At 34.9% G+C, this 17,896-nt stretch overlaps 4 protein-coding genes across 6 annotated transcripts in view; 1 reads left to right on the top strand and 3 right to left on the bottom strand.

Annotated features, from left to right (window-relative positions):
• The window catches only part of usp13 (ubiquitin specific peptidase 13), a 37,947-nt gene extending 33,464 nt beyond the window's left edge, over window positions 1-4,483 (bottom strand). For all 3 annotated transcript variants that reach the window (XM_016447806.1, XM_016447809.1, XM_016447807.1), the window contains exons 1-2: window positions 4,262-4,483; window positions 2,619-2,744 (exon numbers count right to left, since the gene is read on the bottom strand). In XM_016447806.1, the coding sequence (XP_016303292.1) occupies window positions 2,619-2,744; window positions 4,262-4,372 (237 nt within the window). In that variant the 5' untranslated portion in view covers window positions 4,373-4,483. The remainder of the gene's footprint in view (window positions 1-2,618; window positions 2,745-4,261) is intronic.
• Window positions 4,484-5,381: 898 nt separating this feature from the next.
• ndufb5 (NADH:ubiquinone oxidoreductase subunit B5) lies at window positions 5,382-11,414 on the bottom strand. Its single transcript, XM_016447775.1, has 6 exons — window positions 11,248-11,414; window positions 10,633-10,718; window positions 10,445-10,511; window positions 10,284-10,345; window positions 10,026-10,132; window positions 5,382-5,637 (listed from the first exon to the last, which is right to left on the bottom strand). The coding sequence occupies exons 1-6, from the start codon at window positions 11,363-11,365 to the stop codon at window positions 5,517-5,519; spliced, it is 561 nt and encodes a 186-aa protein (XP_016303261.1). The 5' UTR covers window positions 11,366-11,414; the 3' UTR covers window positions 5,382-5,516.
• Window positions 11,415-12,126: 712 nt separating this feature from the next.
• Window positions 12,127-15,009, top strand: LOC107659009 (39S ribosomal protein L47, mitochondrial-like). The gene is made up of 7 exons (XM_016447774.1): window positions 12,127-12,305; window positions 12,882-13,012; window positions 13,244-13,304; window positions 13,385-13,481; window positions 14,169-14,299; window positions 14,402-14,497; window positions 14,772-15,009. The coding sequence occupies exons 1-7, from the start codon at window positions 12,172-12,174 to the stop codon at window positions 14,878-14,880; spliced, it is 759 nt and encodes a 252-aa protein (XP_016303260.1). The 5' UTR covers window positions 12,127-12,171; the 3' UTR covers window positions 14,881-15,009.
• A 257-nt stretch (window positions 15,010-15,266) lies between these two features.
• The window catches only part of actl6a (actin-like 6A), a 12,656-nt gene continuing 10,026 nt past the window's right edge, over window positions 15,267-17,896 (bottom strand). The window contains exons 10-14 of the mRNA XM_016447805.1: window positions 16,514-16,628; window positions 16,345-16,425; window positions 16,149-16,244; window positions 15,979-16,065; window positions 15,267-15,789 (exon numbers count right to left, since the gene is read on the bottom strand). Of these exons, the coding sequence (XP_016303291.1) occupies window positions 15,709-15,789; window positions 15,979-16,065; window positions 16,149-16,244; window positions 16,345-16,425; window positions 16,514-16,628 (460 nt within the window). The 3' untranslated portion in view covers window positions 15,267-15,708. The remainder of the gene's footprint in view (window positions 15,790-15,978; window positions 16,066-16,148; window positions 16,245-16,344; window positions 16,426-16,513; window positions 16,629-17,896) is intronic.

The raw sequence follows: 17,896 nt of genomic DNA, 5'->3' as shown, positions 1-17,896 counted from the left end.
AATGGCTGCAATATAACAAAGAGTGAAAAATTTAAGGGGGTCTGAATACTTTCCGTACCCACTGTATAAGCAGTGCTGACAGTATCTGTTCCTTGTTTGTATGTTTGTTGTGGTTTTAGTTCCGGTGTTTTGAAAATTTAATAAAAGAAAATCATAAAAGGAAACAACATGGGTAATAATGCCATGTGTGTCTATGCAGAACAACAAATATTACTGAATCCTGATGCAAATCTGGATAAAATCCAATTGATGTTCATATGAAAGCTTGACAGTTGGGAATGTTTGTTCTGTACAAAGCACATAATGGTAAAATCAATTGATTGTAGAGTAACGACTGAATGGGTAATGCTGACAGGCTTCTCATGTAATCCCAAGTATAAACAGCAAATACAAAAGCTACAGGAACAGGGCCGGCCGTTTCTGGACAGATCCGGACATGAAAATAGCAGCATTTAACCAGCATATCCACATTCACTTGGAAAGAACAAGAAACCATTTCATAATTAGGTTCCTCTTCTAAATAACCAACAAATCAGTCATCATTAGGCCAGTATATAAGAGCATACTGGGATTCAGTAGAACTGCTATAAGGAAAGACTGCCATGGTAACATTCAAAAACGAGACATTACTTTCAAATCTAAAGATTTAAAATCTATTATATTAAATTTAGTACATATAGTGAAAAACAATGTAAAATGGTGTTTTAAATAATGCGGCACAGTTCAGTTTTCTTCTCTGTGTACCATGCTGTTTTTTTGTTAATCTACTGCTGTCTAGTTATATGCTGTCTAGTTATCACAGAAATTAATTCTGACTCAGAAAACACATTTACTGTAGTTATTTTAAATATCCAGATGTTCTTTTATTGTGCTTTTTCTTGCTGACATTTCCCAAGATGGTTATGCTGGGCTCATCATTTATAAGCCAAAATGTCAAAAGCACCCTCTGAACTGCCTGTTTCTTTCTAAATTTGTGCTGAAGAACTGTCACATCACATGATTAAAACCATAACATTCAAAGATGCTTTCAAAAACAACAGTTCTGAACATGGACATACATTTTCTAAATCCAACAGACCTCCTGCTATTCAGTCTTCATGAATTGTGTACATTTAGGTATATGAGTATAGCAGAGCTCTAAAACTTGAAGAAGAGGCAGGCAAAAACCATCTGCAAGAAACTCAACTCACAATGAAGAGTGAAAAATATCTCTCTCAGGACCTTTTAAGTAATCATCTCAATACTCTTAGCTGCGTTCTAAATCCAATAGTCATCAATGTCTGCTTAATTGAATTTTTCCACATTTTTGAAAGTTATAATAAAATAAAGTAAGACTAAAAGAGGACAAATCAAAAAGATGTGACCTCAACAAGCTACATATACTCTGACTGCAACAACTCATTTATAAAATCGATAATGATAATAATTGACAAACTAATCTGATTAGTGATTAATTGTGTCTGTGCACTATGATAAGATGAGCAGTAATGAGCTTTAATGAGCTGCTTTAATGAGCAGTAACAGTAAAGGGACTATTGTAATGGAATATAAATGTAATATTTTCAGATGAGTGAATGTGTGTTCCTCCTACCTCATACCAGGTTTTATTTTTCGTTATCATTTTTAATGTACTGATTTTAACTTCTACTTTCAAATAGTAAGCAATCAGTTTAGTTGTTTGCATACAACATTTCATTGCACATAGATACACTCACTATATATGTTTTCAGTGCCTTCAAATTTCACATTGTTTGGAGGATAATGTTGATGTGAAATGTGAAAAAACACTTTTGTAAATAATGGATTAAAATTAATTCAGATATTTTTTTAATAATTAATATTTTTCAGACTGTCAGACTAATCAATAATCACAATAATAATTAGCTGCTACATACATAGTCTCAGCAGCCTAATAAGCACATCCACATTGAATCTGCTGACAAAAGTCCAAAGAAAGCTCCACAGATTTCTGCAGAATCGGAACATCTGTCATTCACGATCCACACATCCTCCACCCCTTGCATGTTTAAAAAGCATTATTGCTCATTTGAAAATGCTTTGAAATACATGTTTAGTATTGTTGGCCTTATTCAGCACAACTTTTCATATTTAAATCTATTCCACAGATTTCCTCTTAAAATCAGCGCAGTGCAATCTGCTAATTCGAACTTGACCTAATAAAATACTGGCCTCATCTGTTCTGGAAAAGTTTACTCATTATTCACTGGCACCTTATGTTTATGGTAATGCTTTTGTTATGTTACTGGATGCACTAAATCTGTTTGTACACAAAACATTAAGTCAAAAGTGTCAATTGCAAATTAAGTCAATTGCAGTAAGCAGACAACACAATGAAAGTTCTTCATCAAGACATTCACTGACAGGAATCCCTCTTCAACATGTACTGCACTACATTACACCAATGATCATTAAATATTACTTTGTCTCTTTTGCTTTCTTTGTGTTGTTGGATACAGCTTTCAGTAAGTTTCCATAATGCATTTAATATGCTCAGGTTCCTTTAGAGTGAATGAAACATATATTTACTTTTTCTGTGAAGTTTACAAAGAATCCGACAATAAAAAAAAGCTTGAAAAAAGTTTTGTCACTTTTCTTACCTCTTTCACGTGTCTTTTTAAGTGCATGTACACACTCTGTCCAGTTTTACGGTAATGTCTCTCCACATGTTCTCTTCCGAAACCCAGGAATGAGTTCATACACACATACAGACCTCCTTCCGATTCCTAAAAAATGATGAAACCTGATTTAAGCTAAGACAAATGTAGCCAAGTCATTTTATACTTCATGTTAAATATCAATCATTAAAACCAATTGTACATAATGTACAATTTCATATTTCTAATAAGTTACATTTAGAAAACAAATGTGAACAAAACTACTATTAGAGATTAGATGTCATAATCATTTGAAGTCATAAACATACAAACTGTATACATGAAAAGAGAAAACACTTTAATAGCTGAACACAATCTAAAACAACTGAATCCTTTTTGCAATCTAGGGCTTTACTGAATTTTTTATGCAGAGTATCTGCTCTCTATTATTAGAAATAGGACTAAAATTATTAGACATAAAAGTTATAAATAAACATAAAATTGCATAATGCTCAGAATTGTGCATTTTACTTTTACAATTTAAATTACTACAGTAATCGTGCCCTTTTTTGTTGCTGCACACGTTAATGAAAAGTTTTCAGGCATATATTGCAATAACATGGCATCATGATACTTTTGGTCATTAAGATTATTCACATAATTTATAATGCTTGTAAGTTATCAAAGTTGTTTGTTGGCGTTTGTTCCTTTAAATTGCAAAATTCATACAAAACAATAAGATTCATTATTTTTAACTCTTTCAGCAGTAAAGAATAAACAAATAAGAAGTTTAATCTGAATCAAAACACTGAGTTACAGGCCTGGTGTGTGTTGGTTAGGGTGTTGAGGGCCCACCAGACTGAAAAACCTGTCACTAGCTACTGGTGACACACAGCTTGAACAGATAGTGTGTAAAAATAACCTGTCTTTTAGTCTGACATGAGGAACTCCAAACAGCTGAGTCACCTTTAAAACTTTTACAGCTGGGAGCTAGTTGTGCACTTTACCCACATTTCTATAAAAGTTCCCATCACCGCTCTCCGAAATATATGATTATTATATATTTGTGGTCAGAGATTGTACAGTTGAATATGTATAACAACCCACGTTGACCTGAATTCGTTTTATAAGTCATGGCTGCTAACTGCTTATTAGTGTACATTTAGGAAATCACAGTTTGCACATTTATCAAGCTACACAACAGCCGTTTGTCTATTGGTGTCAAGCAATACAGTCTGATCTCAACAAGTATCATGCTACTATATTGCCAATGTTGATGGGAGGATGTCGAATGCATAAGAACGGGGGAAATATTATTATTGCTTTGACACGCCTTTAAAAACAGAGGACAGAAATTCTCTGTATTACAGACCAGCGTTCAGACTTGCGGTGTTATTTATGCTACCATTATACATCTGTAGCTCCTATTGCGCCATTTGAAGTAGGGAAACCTGGTCCCACTGTAAGATGTAAACACCCGTGGGTTATTTATTTATTTATTTCTGAAGGCTGTCACATAAGTTGAGCTGGAGAATGGTGGCCGAGGATCCCCCATCTCTCTTAGGCGCTATACGCAGCTTTTCACGTGTCCGGGGGACGCCAGTTGTTGTTTAACGTTCAAGCATGAAGTATGACATAATACTCACAGGAGAGTCGTAGGAAAAAGCGCATTCGCTCTTGAAAACCCTGTCTCCTGTCCTCGGTACTCTAATGGTGGGCATGTACGGGACCAGTAGCTCTCCCAGATCTGTAGCCATCTTCACATTCCTGCTGCTCGCACCACTATGAGCCTCGCTGGAGCAGCGTGTCAGGCAGAAGATGAGATGGGGCTATTTTTAAATCATACAGACCCGACATTCCTCATGGACCGAGGGATGTGACGACGAAAACACTGGGACATAGAGGGGTGGAGGGGGGGTTTAGGGGTGGGAAACAATGGGTGTCCCCTTGGAGAAACAGGCAATATTTTTCACCCTGACGCCAAATGGTGGCGTTTTCAGATCTACGCTGAGTGAGTTTGATGTGTTTATAATGGCAGTGGCAGTACAGTCTGCATGTAGTGTGCTTCATACTGAATAACTTAACGTTATCTTTTTTTTTTAATCTTTTAACAAGCATTTTTATGGAATATTATATGTATTACGTTGTCCTTTATTATTACTTCGTTTTAAATTCCATTTATGGTTAAGTATTTTATGTATAGGCCTACTAATTTTATCCTCTTTTATTATCATTATAAAATGAGCTTCATGTTTAATCTGTTATATTCATTTAGGTATTTTTACGTTTTTATGTAAAGTACTTGGTGCTTACTGTAATGTTTTTTTTTTTTATGAAAGGTGCTATAGACTAAAAAGTTTATTTATTATTGGTTATTATATTATTAGTACTATTATTGCTGTTGTTATAAATTTTGATTCTGATTCTAGTGTGACTGCAAAAATAAAAAATTTATCCAATCGATTCCAATTGTTTCTTTGGTATTTGTTAACTTGAAAGCCTGGCTGGCTTTCCTATTTCTGTGGAACACAAAATAAGAAATTATGAATAATTTGTTTGATCTTTTTCATGAAAATATAAAGAATGAGGACAGGAGCTTTCAAGTTTCTATAAACATAAAAGCAGCAGTCAGTATGTGCTGTATTCCAAATCTTCTGAAGCCATACAATATATTTTTGCAATGAACAGTCTGAAATCAATAGATGACATTTTAATTTCTGGGTAAATTCTTTAAGCAATACTCAAAAGAATACACAAGAGCAGTAATCTATTTATAATCATTAGTTTATTGGTGCCAGAGGCAAAAAAAAAGGAAAAAGAAACATGATATTTTTTATTTATAACAATACATTATACATTGTATAATGGCTGAATATTTTGGACAGGTATGCACGAGCACTCCTAGTTATCAGGGGATGACTTGGGGCTGTGGTCGATGAGATTCTTATCAAGAGTCTGAATCTGGAACCAGGGTCCATCTCCTTTTTCTCTCATGTGTCGGCGGACTTCAAGTTGTAGTTGTCTACAAGAAAAATAGAGGATAATAAATTAGAGATAACCAATTAGGCTACATAAAAACAAGATACATATCTGTGAGCAGTGCCTTTGTTGTTGTGGTACTGACATTAAATTGCATCGCAAGGTTTGACAATTCCTTCATTATTTTTACCCTACAGAAGTTTTTGCTCTTTTCTTCTAATCTTTTTGTCCATTATGTATTAATGATATTGTGATATTTCTGTACTTGAAGGCACCTCACACTTGAAATGAACCTATACATGGTGCGGAATGCTTTAGTGAGCAGAATTTTGAAAGGTCATAATACAGACTGTTAAACTAGATAATCTAAACCTCTAGACCAGGGGTGGGCAAACTTGGCCCTTCCAGGCCACTTTCCTGGAGAGTTTAGCTCCAACCCTAATCAAACACACCTGAACCAGCTAATCACTAGGCTTGTTTGAGATGAGCAAAATCTGCGCAGAACCGATCACCGCGAGATGCATGCCAGTTAGAAAAGTGTCCGAGTTATGTCCGAGTTGCTCTGATGTCATGCTGACGTGTGCCAAAAAACTCTCGCGACGGCGAGGCGGCTGTGTCGGATTGTGCAGTCGGGCGCAGTTGCTCTCCACCGACTGCGCTGATCAAAAGAATGATGGGAAACGACTGACTGACGACACAGATTAATGCTCATTGGTTCAGACAACCGTGATGCTACATTCTCTTCTAAAATGTTTAATTTTTTTTAATCTGATTTCATGTGTTTATGTATTTAAATTATGCATGAATATTCCCGTCAGTCATATGTATTTCATACCGTGGAGCAAGAAATTATGTACTGCAGTTAAAAAAAAAACAGTGGTTCTCATCCTTTTTGACTCAAAGGCTAACAAAAATTTCAGTTAAGACAATACTTTTACTTTTACAACTTTTTATTAACAGAAACTGCAATGTGCATATTTCTATAAAAATCTAAAATACATGTTTGTATTAAAGTAAAAATGGATGATAAATACACCTTTTCGTATGGAATTAAATAGCAAGCACTTTGAGTGTCTTGTATCATATTTATTTTCATATAAAAGCAACAGAACTGAAATGATATCACGTTTATCAGCAGCACAGCACATGAGTGAGAATAACGCGATATCTGCCTTTGACCTCGTTGGTATCTGTTCCACTTCGAGAGGTCAGAACTGTCCGTCTTGACTGCGCTTATTTCACTCCTCCCCTCACTGCAGCCGCCTACTCTCGCCTACATTTCAGGCGAGGCGAGGCGCATCTCAAACAAGCCTATTGTCTTCAAGACTACTAGAAGGCTACAGGCAGGTGAGTTTTATCAGGGTTGGATCAAATCTCTGCAGGAAAGTGGTCTGGAAGGGCCAAGTTTGCCCATCACTGCTCTAGACCTTCAAACTTTGATTCTACTTTAACCAAAATGGCTTAAATGTTATTATAGCATTAAATTGATAACCCATGAAAACCAGTTGAGTCTTTCTCCTTTCATTAATTAGTAATTCTTGTAATAAAATTCCAACTGTTTTGTCCTACTCCAGTGTTTCTCAACCCTGGTCCTGGGCACCCCCCAGCACTGCACATTTTGTGTGTCTCCCTAATCAAACACACCTGATTCAACTCATTAGCTCATTAAAAGAAACTCCAGGACCTGAAATAGGTGTGTCAGATAAGGGAGACATACAAAATGTGCAGTGTTGGGGGGCACCCAGGACCAGGGTTGAGAAACACTGTCCTACTCAGTCATATGTATTTCATACCGTGGAGCAAGAAATTATGTACTGCAGTTAAAAAAAAAACAGTGGTTCTCATCCTTTTTGACTCAAAGGCTAACAAAAATTTCAGTTAAGACTACTTTTACTTTTACAACTTTTTATTAACAGAAACTGCAATGTGTTTAAGGAGAGGTGGTGAATGCTGGGCATAATCATAATGACACTTGCTCATAAGAGCCAGGTATTGATTTGCACTGAGATCTGCAAAAAATGATTCCTGTCAGCAATAAAAGCTAAAAAAATTAAGGACACATACACGAGTTCCACCTATTCTTATATTATAAATTAAAATCTTTGGTAATAACTTTAAGTAAGGTCCCATTAGTTAAAGGGACAGTTCCAAAATGAAATTTCTATCTTTTACTCATCCTAAAGTTGTTCCAAACCTGTATGAATTTCTTCTGAATACAAAAGAAGAATTTGGGTAACTAATCCGTTTCCATATTTTTGTTAATTCAAGTCAATGAATTTAAGTTAATTCAAGTCAATGGGCACCATCAAGACTTTGGTTACCAATATTCTTTTGACATGTTCAGCAGCAGAAAGAAATTCACAAAGGTTTAGAACAATTTGAGGTTGAGCAAAAGATGACAGAATTTTCATTTTTGGGTGAACCATCCCTTTAACATTTCTTAATGCATTCGTTAAAGTTCACTAACAATGCCCATTACATTTGTTACAGTATGTATTAATCTTTAGTTAGGTACTGTAAACACAACCATTATAGTTAGTTCATGTTAGCGCAGGTCCATTAGATAGCATTAACAGATACAACTTTTGATTTTAATTATAAAATTAACTAAGATTAATAAAGGCTTTAAAAGTATTTTATTTATTATTACATGTTAGCTAATGTAGTTAAAGAATAGTTCACCCACAAACAAAAAAAAATGCTGATTCACTGCAGTGAATTGGTGCCTTCAGAATGAGTCTTAACAGCTGATAAAAACGTCACAATAATCCACAAGTAACATAACTCCAGTCCTAAATAATAACAGGGATAAGTTACCATACACATACGCAACAAATTTAATATTTTCAAATATTTAATTCTCATTACTCCGTAATTAATTATACTGGGTTTTAGTTTTTTTCTATAGTATACTCCGTTGGATGGTGCGTTTGATGAATTCACTACACAATTTATCTTGCGAAGTGAAACGCACGGACTGCAAATACATTATTTAGCAACCAAATAACACACACATTCTTTCTATGAGGGCTGTGCATTTTCACTAGAGAAAGAAATATTATGGAAAGAGGATTCGTTTTTAGCAGGAAGCAGCAGTTTGAAGTAAAAAAACATCTTAATTTAAACATTTCACTTCACAATACGCTTATTGATTAAATTAAGTCATGTTAATTACTTGTAGATTATTGTGATGTTTTTAGCAACTGTTTGGACTCTCATTCTGACGGCACCCATTCACTGCAGAAGATCCACTGGTGAGCAAGTGATGTAATGCTAAATGTTATCAAAACTGTTCTGATGAAGAAACAAACTCATCTACATCTTGGACTGCCTGAGGGTGAGTACATTTCCAGCAAATTTTTGGATGAACTATTCATTTAACTAATGTTAACAAAATGATACCTTAATGTAAAGTGTTGCCAAATATTTAGGAAAATATAAATCTAATACTTAAATGTAAATACATATATGTAAAATATGTCATGTTCTCATTGATCCTAATTAGCTGAATCATATAAAGACAGCTTACCTCATTTGGATCCTCTGCAGTGAATGGGTGCTGTCAGAATGAGAGTCCAAACAGCTGATAAAAATATCACAATAATCCACAAGCAATTCACATAACTCCAGTCCATCAATTAACATCTTGTGAAGTGAAAAGCTGCGTGTTTGTAATAAGCAAATCCATCATTAAGGTGTTTTAACTTTAAACAGTTCCCTCTGGCCAAAATATCAGTCCATAATCCATAATAATGCTTCCTCCAGTGAAAACCGTAATTAATTATACTGGGTTTTAGTTTTTTTCTATAGTATACTCCGTTGGATGGTGCGTTTGATGAATTCACTACACAATTTATCTTGCGAAGTGAAACGCACGGACTGCAAATACATTATTTAGCAACCAAATAACACACACATTCTTTCTATGAGGGCTGTGCATTTTCACTAGAGAAAGAAATATTATGGAAAGAGGATTCGTTTTTAGCAGGAAGCAGCAGTTTGAAGTAAAAAAACATCTTAATTTAAACATTTCACTTCACAATACGCTTATTGATTAAATTAAGTCATGTTAATTACTTGTAGATTATTGTGATGTTTTTAGCAACTGTTTGGACTCTCATTCTGACGGCACCCATTCACTGCAGAAGATCCACTGGTGAGCAAGTGATGTAATGCTAAATGTTATCAAAACTGTTCTGATGAAGAAACAAACTCATCTACATCTTGGACTGCCTGAGGGTGAGTACATTTCCAGCAAATTTTTGGATGAACTATTCATTTAACTAATGTTAACAAAATGATACCTTAATGTAAAGTGTTGCCAAATATTTAGGAAAATATAAATCTAATACTTAAATGTAAATACATATATGTAAAATATGTCATGTTCTCATTGATCCTAATTAGCTGAATCATATAAAGACAGCTTACCTCATTTCAGCCTTCTCAGCCTCCATTTGGATAAGTGCCATCATTTTCTCATAGTCCTTCACTGGGCTGTCATAAAAGGTATGAGCAATCCAACGGGTGATGGGATGCTAAAATATAATGAAGACAACCAATGAAAGGAAAGACCAGAAGCATTCATAACAGCAGCTACACAATAAAAAGAAATACAATTACAATAGGCACTTTTTACTGGCATATAAGGTGTATTTGATGTTTTTATGCAGTTAAATTTTAGAATACCTTGTAGTACTCCCAATGCTCTGGTTCGTAACCTTCAGGTATCTCCGCTAACTCAGATTCTCCTGTTTAGTGAATTGCAGATGTAACTGACATTATTCAAGTTATTATGGCAGGTACAGAAGCTACAGGAAGAAAAACTGCCAGTTACATGAGAAATTTACCTATGAAAATATTAACAAACGTCACAAGAGCTGCCACAGGGATGCCAGTGAGAAGAATGTAATATTTCTGGTGTAACAAAACAAGAGAGGAGAGAAATATTGGGAAATTATTTCAAATTATTATTGGAATAAGAATGAGCATTATAAATAATATGCAACTGAAGCAAAGTATTTATAACAAGTTTTACCAGCAGGTGAAGAAATCTTCTGTCATAGAAGTCAGTGGGCTTGATGATAAACATCTTTTTCCCATGGCTCCCATGACGAACAACAACTGTAAAAGAGCAAGGTTAAAATAGGTTTTAAAAAAAAAAAATAGCAAAAAGAAGGTCAGCAAGGCAACACACATTGCCACAGCATTACTGTCTGCAAAACACCCTTTTTATTCAACAGGAAGTCAAATATAATACAAAACTAACCTGAAGCAAGAGTAATACACAGCTACAGCTGCAAATCCAACTGGTAAGTCTTAAGTGGAAGTAAAACTATTACAATGAGGGCCAAAATACTGTTTGACAAACTTGGTTTGCACATCAACACTTACAAGCAACGGGCAAGAAACTCAAGAAATATTTTGAATCAGAAACTGCTAACTATATGACTATGTAAAAACAGTATATTTACGAATATACATAGCTTAACAGCTGTATGTGATAGCTATAGGAAAGTAATAGTTATAGAGGGGATTGCTGTAGAGGCCAGTTTACACTTGACATGCTAAGCAAGCAAAGCAAGGTCACTGCTAAACATAATCCTTCTCAACGGTCATGTCGTTGTGTTTAGTACCAATAAATATTATTTACCTTGTTCTGAACGTGCAACAGTCCTGGAGAGCAGATTTGAAGACTGACATGTTCGTTTCAGCGGGTTCAATCGGGCTGTAAAAGCAGCCGCCGTCCGCAGAATGCTCATGCCCACCATGACTGTTGAGGGAGTGCGTGCGTGAACAAGCCAAGGCCTTCACTGATTGGCTCATCTAACGCAGAGTGAAGCCGTGTTCTCCATTCATACTTAGGGCAAAATAAAGGTTCGTAGATGGCCCTCAAAATAATAAAATAAAATACATTTATTTGCATATATAAAATATTTTCATAAACAGCTGTTGATTTTGGAAATTAAATAAGAAATATCGTAAATAAGTGGATATCTTTTTTTCTTCGACAGAAAGCTTAAGAAGAGCAGAATAGAATAGAATATTGGAAAGTAGACCATTTGAATTGAGAAAATATGTTGAAATGAGAACAGATACATTTTTGAATGTCTGTAGTATTTTATTCACATTGAATAATTTACACTTCAGTTTTCTGAATTACTCTTATTATTATTCCTTATACCTACAAGAATAATAGTATTGCTTACAATATTAACTGGCTAAAATTCTGGGTCCATGAAGGCATTTGAGAATAGCACAAATAAATAATGAATCGTAAAATTGTTTCAATAAAGAAAAAATACATTTAATAACAATCAACACTCGACAAAAAGTGCTCAAAGATACATGCAAATATTATTTAATGCGCCTCAATTTTATGCTATTTTAAATAGCTGATTTTGTAGGATAACGTTTTATTGCTTATTTATATTGGTGTATGCTGTGGTGCTGAACGTGGGGAAAAAAACGTTGGAACTTTTAACGTGGAGAAATGTGTTGTTGTTGTTAATATATACTATTGTCCGACGGGCGGCGCTGCACGCTTCCGCTCATCGTTTCGTTTGACATTGTCAAGATGGCCGCGGCCGTAACGAGCCGCCTGACTGCCGCTGTCTGCAGACAATTTCAGCGTGTTGTTACAGTCTCTTCATACACACAGCCTCAATGTGCGACTCAAGCGTTCTCCAAATTTCATTCGTGTCAACGAAGGTATTTTTTTCTTGCTTATTACAGGTGCATCTCAATAAATTAGAATGTGGAAAAGTTCATTTATTTCAGTAATTTAACTCAAATTGTGAAACTCGTGTATTAAATAAATTCAATGCAACCTCCATGCCACGCCGAATTGAGGCAGTAATTAAAGCAAAAGGAGCCCCTACCAAGTATTGAGTACATGTAGAGTAAATGAACATACTTTCCAGAAGGCCAACAATTCACAAAAATGTTTTTTTTATTGGTCTTATGAAGTATTCTAATTTGTTGAGATAGTGAATTGGTGGGTTTTTGTTAAATGTGAGCCAAACTCATCACAATTAAAAGAACCAAAGACTTAAACTACTTCAGTCTGTGTGCATTGAATTTATTTAATACACGAGTTTCACAATTTGAGTTGAATTACTGAAATAAATGAACTTTTCCACGACATTCTAATTTATTGAGATGCACCTGTATATGTCGGGCTTAAATGTCAGTGCATCATGATAGTGTCTTAACCAGAATGAACGAAGCATGATTTAATATATCACCAATTAATATTAACTTTTTTTCATATCTGTCGGAATTTAGACAAACGTATGACTCGTGGTGGTTCAGAAGCTCCACGAATAACCGAGCACTCCACACATCCTGTGTCAGGGAAGGACTGGAAGATTTTTTTGACCTGCCAGAGAACTGGGGTGAACAAACAGTTAAATCAGGTGCCAGCAATATTACATACCATTTCAGCTGAAATTTGTTTTGTTCTGTTACTATAAGCTGTAGTCTTTGTCTCAAAACAAGTGAGCTCCCTATCTAGACAGCATTATATTCAGTGCCCAAATATTCTGTCAAGATAAGAAGCCTACTAGGTTTTGAGATAGTCATATTAATCTACCATCTCATTACTTTATAATATATTGTTAATGTTTTTTTTTTTTGTAACCTCAAAGGTGCTCCATGGACTGGCAAACAGCTTAGAGTGAAAAGCAATGAAGACTTACACAAACTTTGGTAATTGAGTAGTTTTTACAGTTTGAAGACTTTCAAAGTTAAAATTCAATAAATATGAAAATACTATTTGTATTTTGCAGGTATGTTCTTTTGAAGGAAAAGAACATGTTACTCACTTTAGAACAGGAGGCAAAACGACAGCGTCTTCCGATGCCCAGTCCAGAGCGCCTCAAAAAGGTATAAAATTTGTTGAAATTTAATTATTTAGTTTCCTTTGATAAAATGGTATAACCTTGAAAAAAATTACTATGGTACAATTACGATGCACAACTTTGGTATACTGCTTGTGTCAGTAAGATTTATGCTTTAGCAAAAGATGCATTGAATTGATTGAGTGACAGTGAACATTTTTACATTTATACAAAAAATCTACCAATAACAACATGCTGCTCTTTTGAGCTTTCTCTTTATAAAAGAATCCTGAAGAAAAAAAAAAACATATCATGGCTTCCATAAATAAACTAGCACAACTGTTTTCAGCACTGATAATAAGAAATGTTTCTTAAATACCAAGTCAGCATATTAGAATGATTTCTGAAAGATCATATGCCACTGAAGACTGGAGTAACACCTGCTGTAGATTCAGCTTTGCCATCACAGGAATAAATGATATTTTAAAGTATTATAGAAAACAAATCTATTTGATCAAATGTTTTTCATAACCAGTTCTGAAGGGACATATTTGCACAGCCTGCCAAGTTTTATCTGCTGTATTCTTGGTCTCATGATTCTCTTTAAGGAAATGACAGCCGAGAGCAGCTATAGGTCCTAAAGTTTAAACGCAGGGTGAATCTGTGCCTGTTCTCGTCAGTTTGTCAAGTGTACATGGATGAACCAATATTCCATTCTGAATTCGTCTAATAGGTTGAAAGGTCAATGAAGCGTCTTGACACAGTTGTGACAGAACGTGAGGATTCTCTGCGCTTACTGCAGACAGGACAAGAGAGAGGTAGACCGGGCGAATGGCGCAGAAATGTTTTTGGCAAAACCTTCTGGTAAGCAAATCAAATGAGTAAATATTTTGCATATTGTTCTCCTATGCACATCTATTTTGTGTTTGTGTAATGTAACTTATTGCAAGCATGCTTGTTCATCAGGTACCGCTTCAAGGAACATCCAATCCCCTGGTACCTGAATTCCAGATACAAAAGGCGGCGATTCTTTGAACCTTCACATGTGGCCCCTTACACAAGGCAAGTGTCAGATTTGACAAGTCAACCACAAAAAGTTTTCACATCAGAGTAACAACAAATGTAACTGAAAAATGTATTTTATGGAATTATATTTGTCTCACAAAGGTTTTGTATTCTTTATAAGTGAATGCAAAGTTTCAGGTGAAATTCTCATGTGAACATTTAAGCTTTGAAATTTATTTTTTTAAATAGTTATTGACACTAACGAATGTTGTTACATTATGTAATTAACATTTTCTGGATACACAGTAATGTTTGCTGTTCTGTATTTTAGGTTGAGCCTTGAAAAATACCTGAGGAGTAAGATACGGAAAGAGAAAAGAGAAAAGAGAAACCAAAAAATGCTTGCCGCAGTGTTTCCAAAAAAGACTGCACTTGCATGAAACCACTTACAAGACTTTTCGCATTTAATATTGTCTTTTCATCATGTAGTATTTTTTTCATTTCTCTACAAGTTTTGGAGATTCAAAAAATGTTGTACAGTCAAACAATAAATTCAAACCTGTAACTGAGACTGCTGTTTTGTATATATTTACCTAGTTAAATAAAACTAAAAAACTAAACTAAACTAGTTTCATTTTTACATCTTGTGTGTAAATTATTAGGATTGCAAATCATTCTCTTTTGAATAACTTTAATAACTGTCTGAATAGACAAGTTGAAATGTATTAATTATTAGAACAAAACTTCAAATACAAATGTGCACAATCACTACACTGACAATTTTATCTCTTTATGTAATATGAGAGAAATTTAGACCAGTTTAACAAAAAAAAACTTTTATTCCCAAAACAGCCGATCAATTGTTAAAAGCATAAACATTTGGTTTCCTGTGGTGCGTTTTCTAGGAAGTGGCAAAGTGGTGTAAATTAAAAAACACTTTCAACTGTTTAAAACACTGATACAATTGAGGGATATAATTCCCATGTTCCAAAAGACATAACCTTGTCATTGTTATTTAAAATTATTCAGGTGGTCAGAAACATTTATGTTGTCAAACTGGATATATGAAAATATTGTGTTGAAGAGTAGAAAAGAGTGCAACCATGTCAAACTGTTTAAAATATGGTTTGTTTGCACTAAAAATAACAGTAAGTGTCCTTGTTAGTTCCTGAGTCCACTAAGAAGGCTTTTTCTACTAGGTGGTGGTGTGTTATTATTTTTTTTTCTTTCCTCTCCCTCTGAAGGCAGCCAGGTGTTGATGGAACTGGTTAAGGGCACTTCCTGTCAACACACTGTTTCCCACCTTCCTCATACTCCTGCTTTGAAATCCACATTTGCTGGAAAGTTCCCTAAAAGTAGCACAACAGAGTCATATATTGTGGTGTTGTTAGACTTAAATCAAGAGGTGAACATATTGATAGTGATATTAAAATAACTAAATATTGATACTGTGCTAATACTATAGGCTACATTTAATATCATAAACAATTGTGCAGTTAAAATCTGATCCCGTGAGAGCCCTAGTGAACACTACTCACCAGAGATGCGAGGATAGAGCCTCCAATCCAGGCGCTAAATCTGCGCTCCACAGTTGTGTTGTTGGCTATCAATTTCAAACGCATACTCTGCACAAAGGACACAAAACAATCTATGTTAACATAAAAAAAGCAACAAATCGATATAAAGCAAACCAAAATGTGCCACTTGCTGGTGGCGTCTTCTGCGAGAGTTCTCTGTTAAGTCTGTCTGTAAAGCCTTGGATGAGAGTGTTTCCTCCTGTAACTACCACACTGCCATACAGACCCTGTTTAAAAAAACATATGGGAAGCATAATGTCACCTGTATTGGCAGCAAAGACATAGGACATGTACATGTAGATGTACAGCAGAGTTTTAAAATCTTACTGGTCGGATGTCTATGTCACACATGCCAACGCTGGTGGTCACAACATGGCCGACTCCCAGCATGGTGTTCCCTGACAGACCCTGGGAAAATGTTAAGATGCCGTAAGAAAAAAAAAAATACTAACATTTCAGAAAGAAACTTGGACAATGTAAGAAGGATATTTCTTGCCTTAGCGTTTGAAGGGTCTAAAAGGCCGTCTGGGATCTTAAGTCTTTCAGCTCCAAAATCACAGTTGTACCCATTAGGCAGCTCATAATGGACAGTGGGCATCTGGGCAGCTACTCTGTATAAGACAAATTGTGACATGTGGCGTTTTTCTTTTTCCATTAAGATAAGCATTGCACATACCTAAAAGTTCAACTGATAAAGTTAATTATGATATGTAAACTTAAAATGTTATATGTGACCCTGGACCACAAAACCAGTCATAAGGGTCAATTTTGTGAAATTGAGATTTATGCATCTGAAAGCTGAATAAATAAGTTTTCCATTGACGTATGGATTGTTAAGACAATATTTGGCAGAGATACAACTATTTGAAAATCTGGAATCTGAGGGTGCAAAAAAATCAAAATATTGAGAAAATCGTCTTTAAGGTTGTCCAAATTAAGTTCTTAGCCATGCATATTACTAATCAAAAATTAAGTTTTAATATATTTACAGTAGGAAATTTACTAAATATCTTCATGGAACATGATCTTTACTTAAAGTGCCCCTATTATGGGTAATGAAAGGTTCATATTTTGGTTTTGGGAGTCCCCAACAACAGGTTGACATGCATGCAAGGGCAAAAAACACTTTCAGTGTCTTATATGCATTTATTTTTACTTTATTTGCTCAACGACTCCCAAACGCTCAACTATTCATTTTTCCAAACCCCTCCTTTGCGTGACGCTAGTCTGCGGTGATTGGTCCGATTGGTCTCATTTCCATTTCATCATGCCTGATAAAGCAGCGTTTGTGAGCGCAGTGCTGCCAGCCCTCTACGAACACCTTGGCAACTGAATCGCCATTGGCTAGTACATTTTTTAGTTTACTGGCCAGACTGATAAATAAATATATATGTATATATATATGTTTGTTTGTAAAATGGCACAGTTTTATAAATATCTGAAAGTACACTCTTAACATCAGTCAGTCAAGCATTATAATATGATAATCAATATTATTTAATGATAGAACTTTAGTAATTAGAATTAAAACGTGATAACCATGTATGAATGCATATGTCATTTTAACTGAACTTCGGACTGGTGGTGGTGCTTTTTTGGTCATTCAGTGTTTCTGTAAAAAAATTTAAATTGGGGAAAAACTAACAAAAATACTGATAAGATAATAATGATACGAATTCTACTAATAAGAACAATATAAAACGCACCAAGGATTAATGAGCTAATGGATTCATGAATATTAATCAGGTTGTGTGCGTCCGCTCGAACTGATTTGCTGAAATCAAAACAGGGACGATAATAGGTGAGAATCCGTGTATCATTCGATCATTCGTTTTTTTATTTAATATTGAAAGTAGAAAAATGAGAAAACGGCTCCTTT

Source organism: Sinocyclocheilus anshuiensis, unplaced genomic scaffold (genome assembly GCF_001515605.1).
Source record: "Sinocyclocheilus anshuiensis isolate Anshui unplaced genomic scaffold, SAMN03320099.WGS_v1.1 scaffold311, whole genome shotgun sequence".
Lineage (NCBI taxonomy): Eukaryota > Metazoa > Chordata > Actinopteri > Cypriniformes > Cyprinidae > Sinocyclocheilus > Sinocyclocheilus anshuiensis.
This window is presented reverse-complemented; position numbering and strand designations above follow the sequence as displayed.

Excerpts from the sequence above, each read along its gene's own strand:
- ndufb5 (XM_016447775.1), bottom strand. The coding sequence starts at position 11,365 with ATGGTGGGCATGAGCATTCTGCGGACGGCGGCTGCTTTTACAGCCCGA. Across the intron at positions 10,346-10,444 it reads GTTTGTTAATATTTTCATAG|GAGAATCTGAGTTAGCGGAG; the intron begins GTAAATTTCTCA and ends TTCACTAAACAG. Across the intron at positions 10,133-10,283 it reads AGCATTGGGAGTACTACAAG|CATCCCATCACCCGTTGGAT; the intron begins GTATTCTAAAAT and ends ATTATATTTTAG.
- LOC107659009 (XM_016447774.1), top strand. The coding sequence starts at position 12,172 with ATGGCCGCGGCCGTAACGAGCCGCCTGACTGCCGCTGTCTGCAGACAA. Across the intron at positions 13,305-13,384 it reads GAAGACTTACACAAACTTTG|GTATGTTCTTTTGAAGGAAA; the intron begins GTAATTGAGTAG and ends TGTATTTTGCAG. Across the intron at positions 14,300-14,401 it reads GTTTTTGGCAAAACCTTCTG|GTACCGCTTCAAGGAACATC; the intron begins GTAAGCAAATCA and ends CTTGTTCATCAG.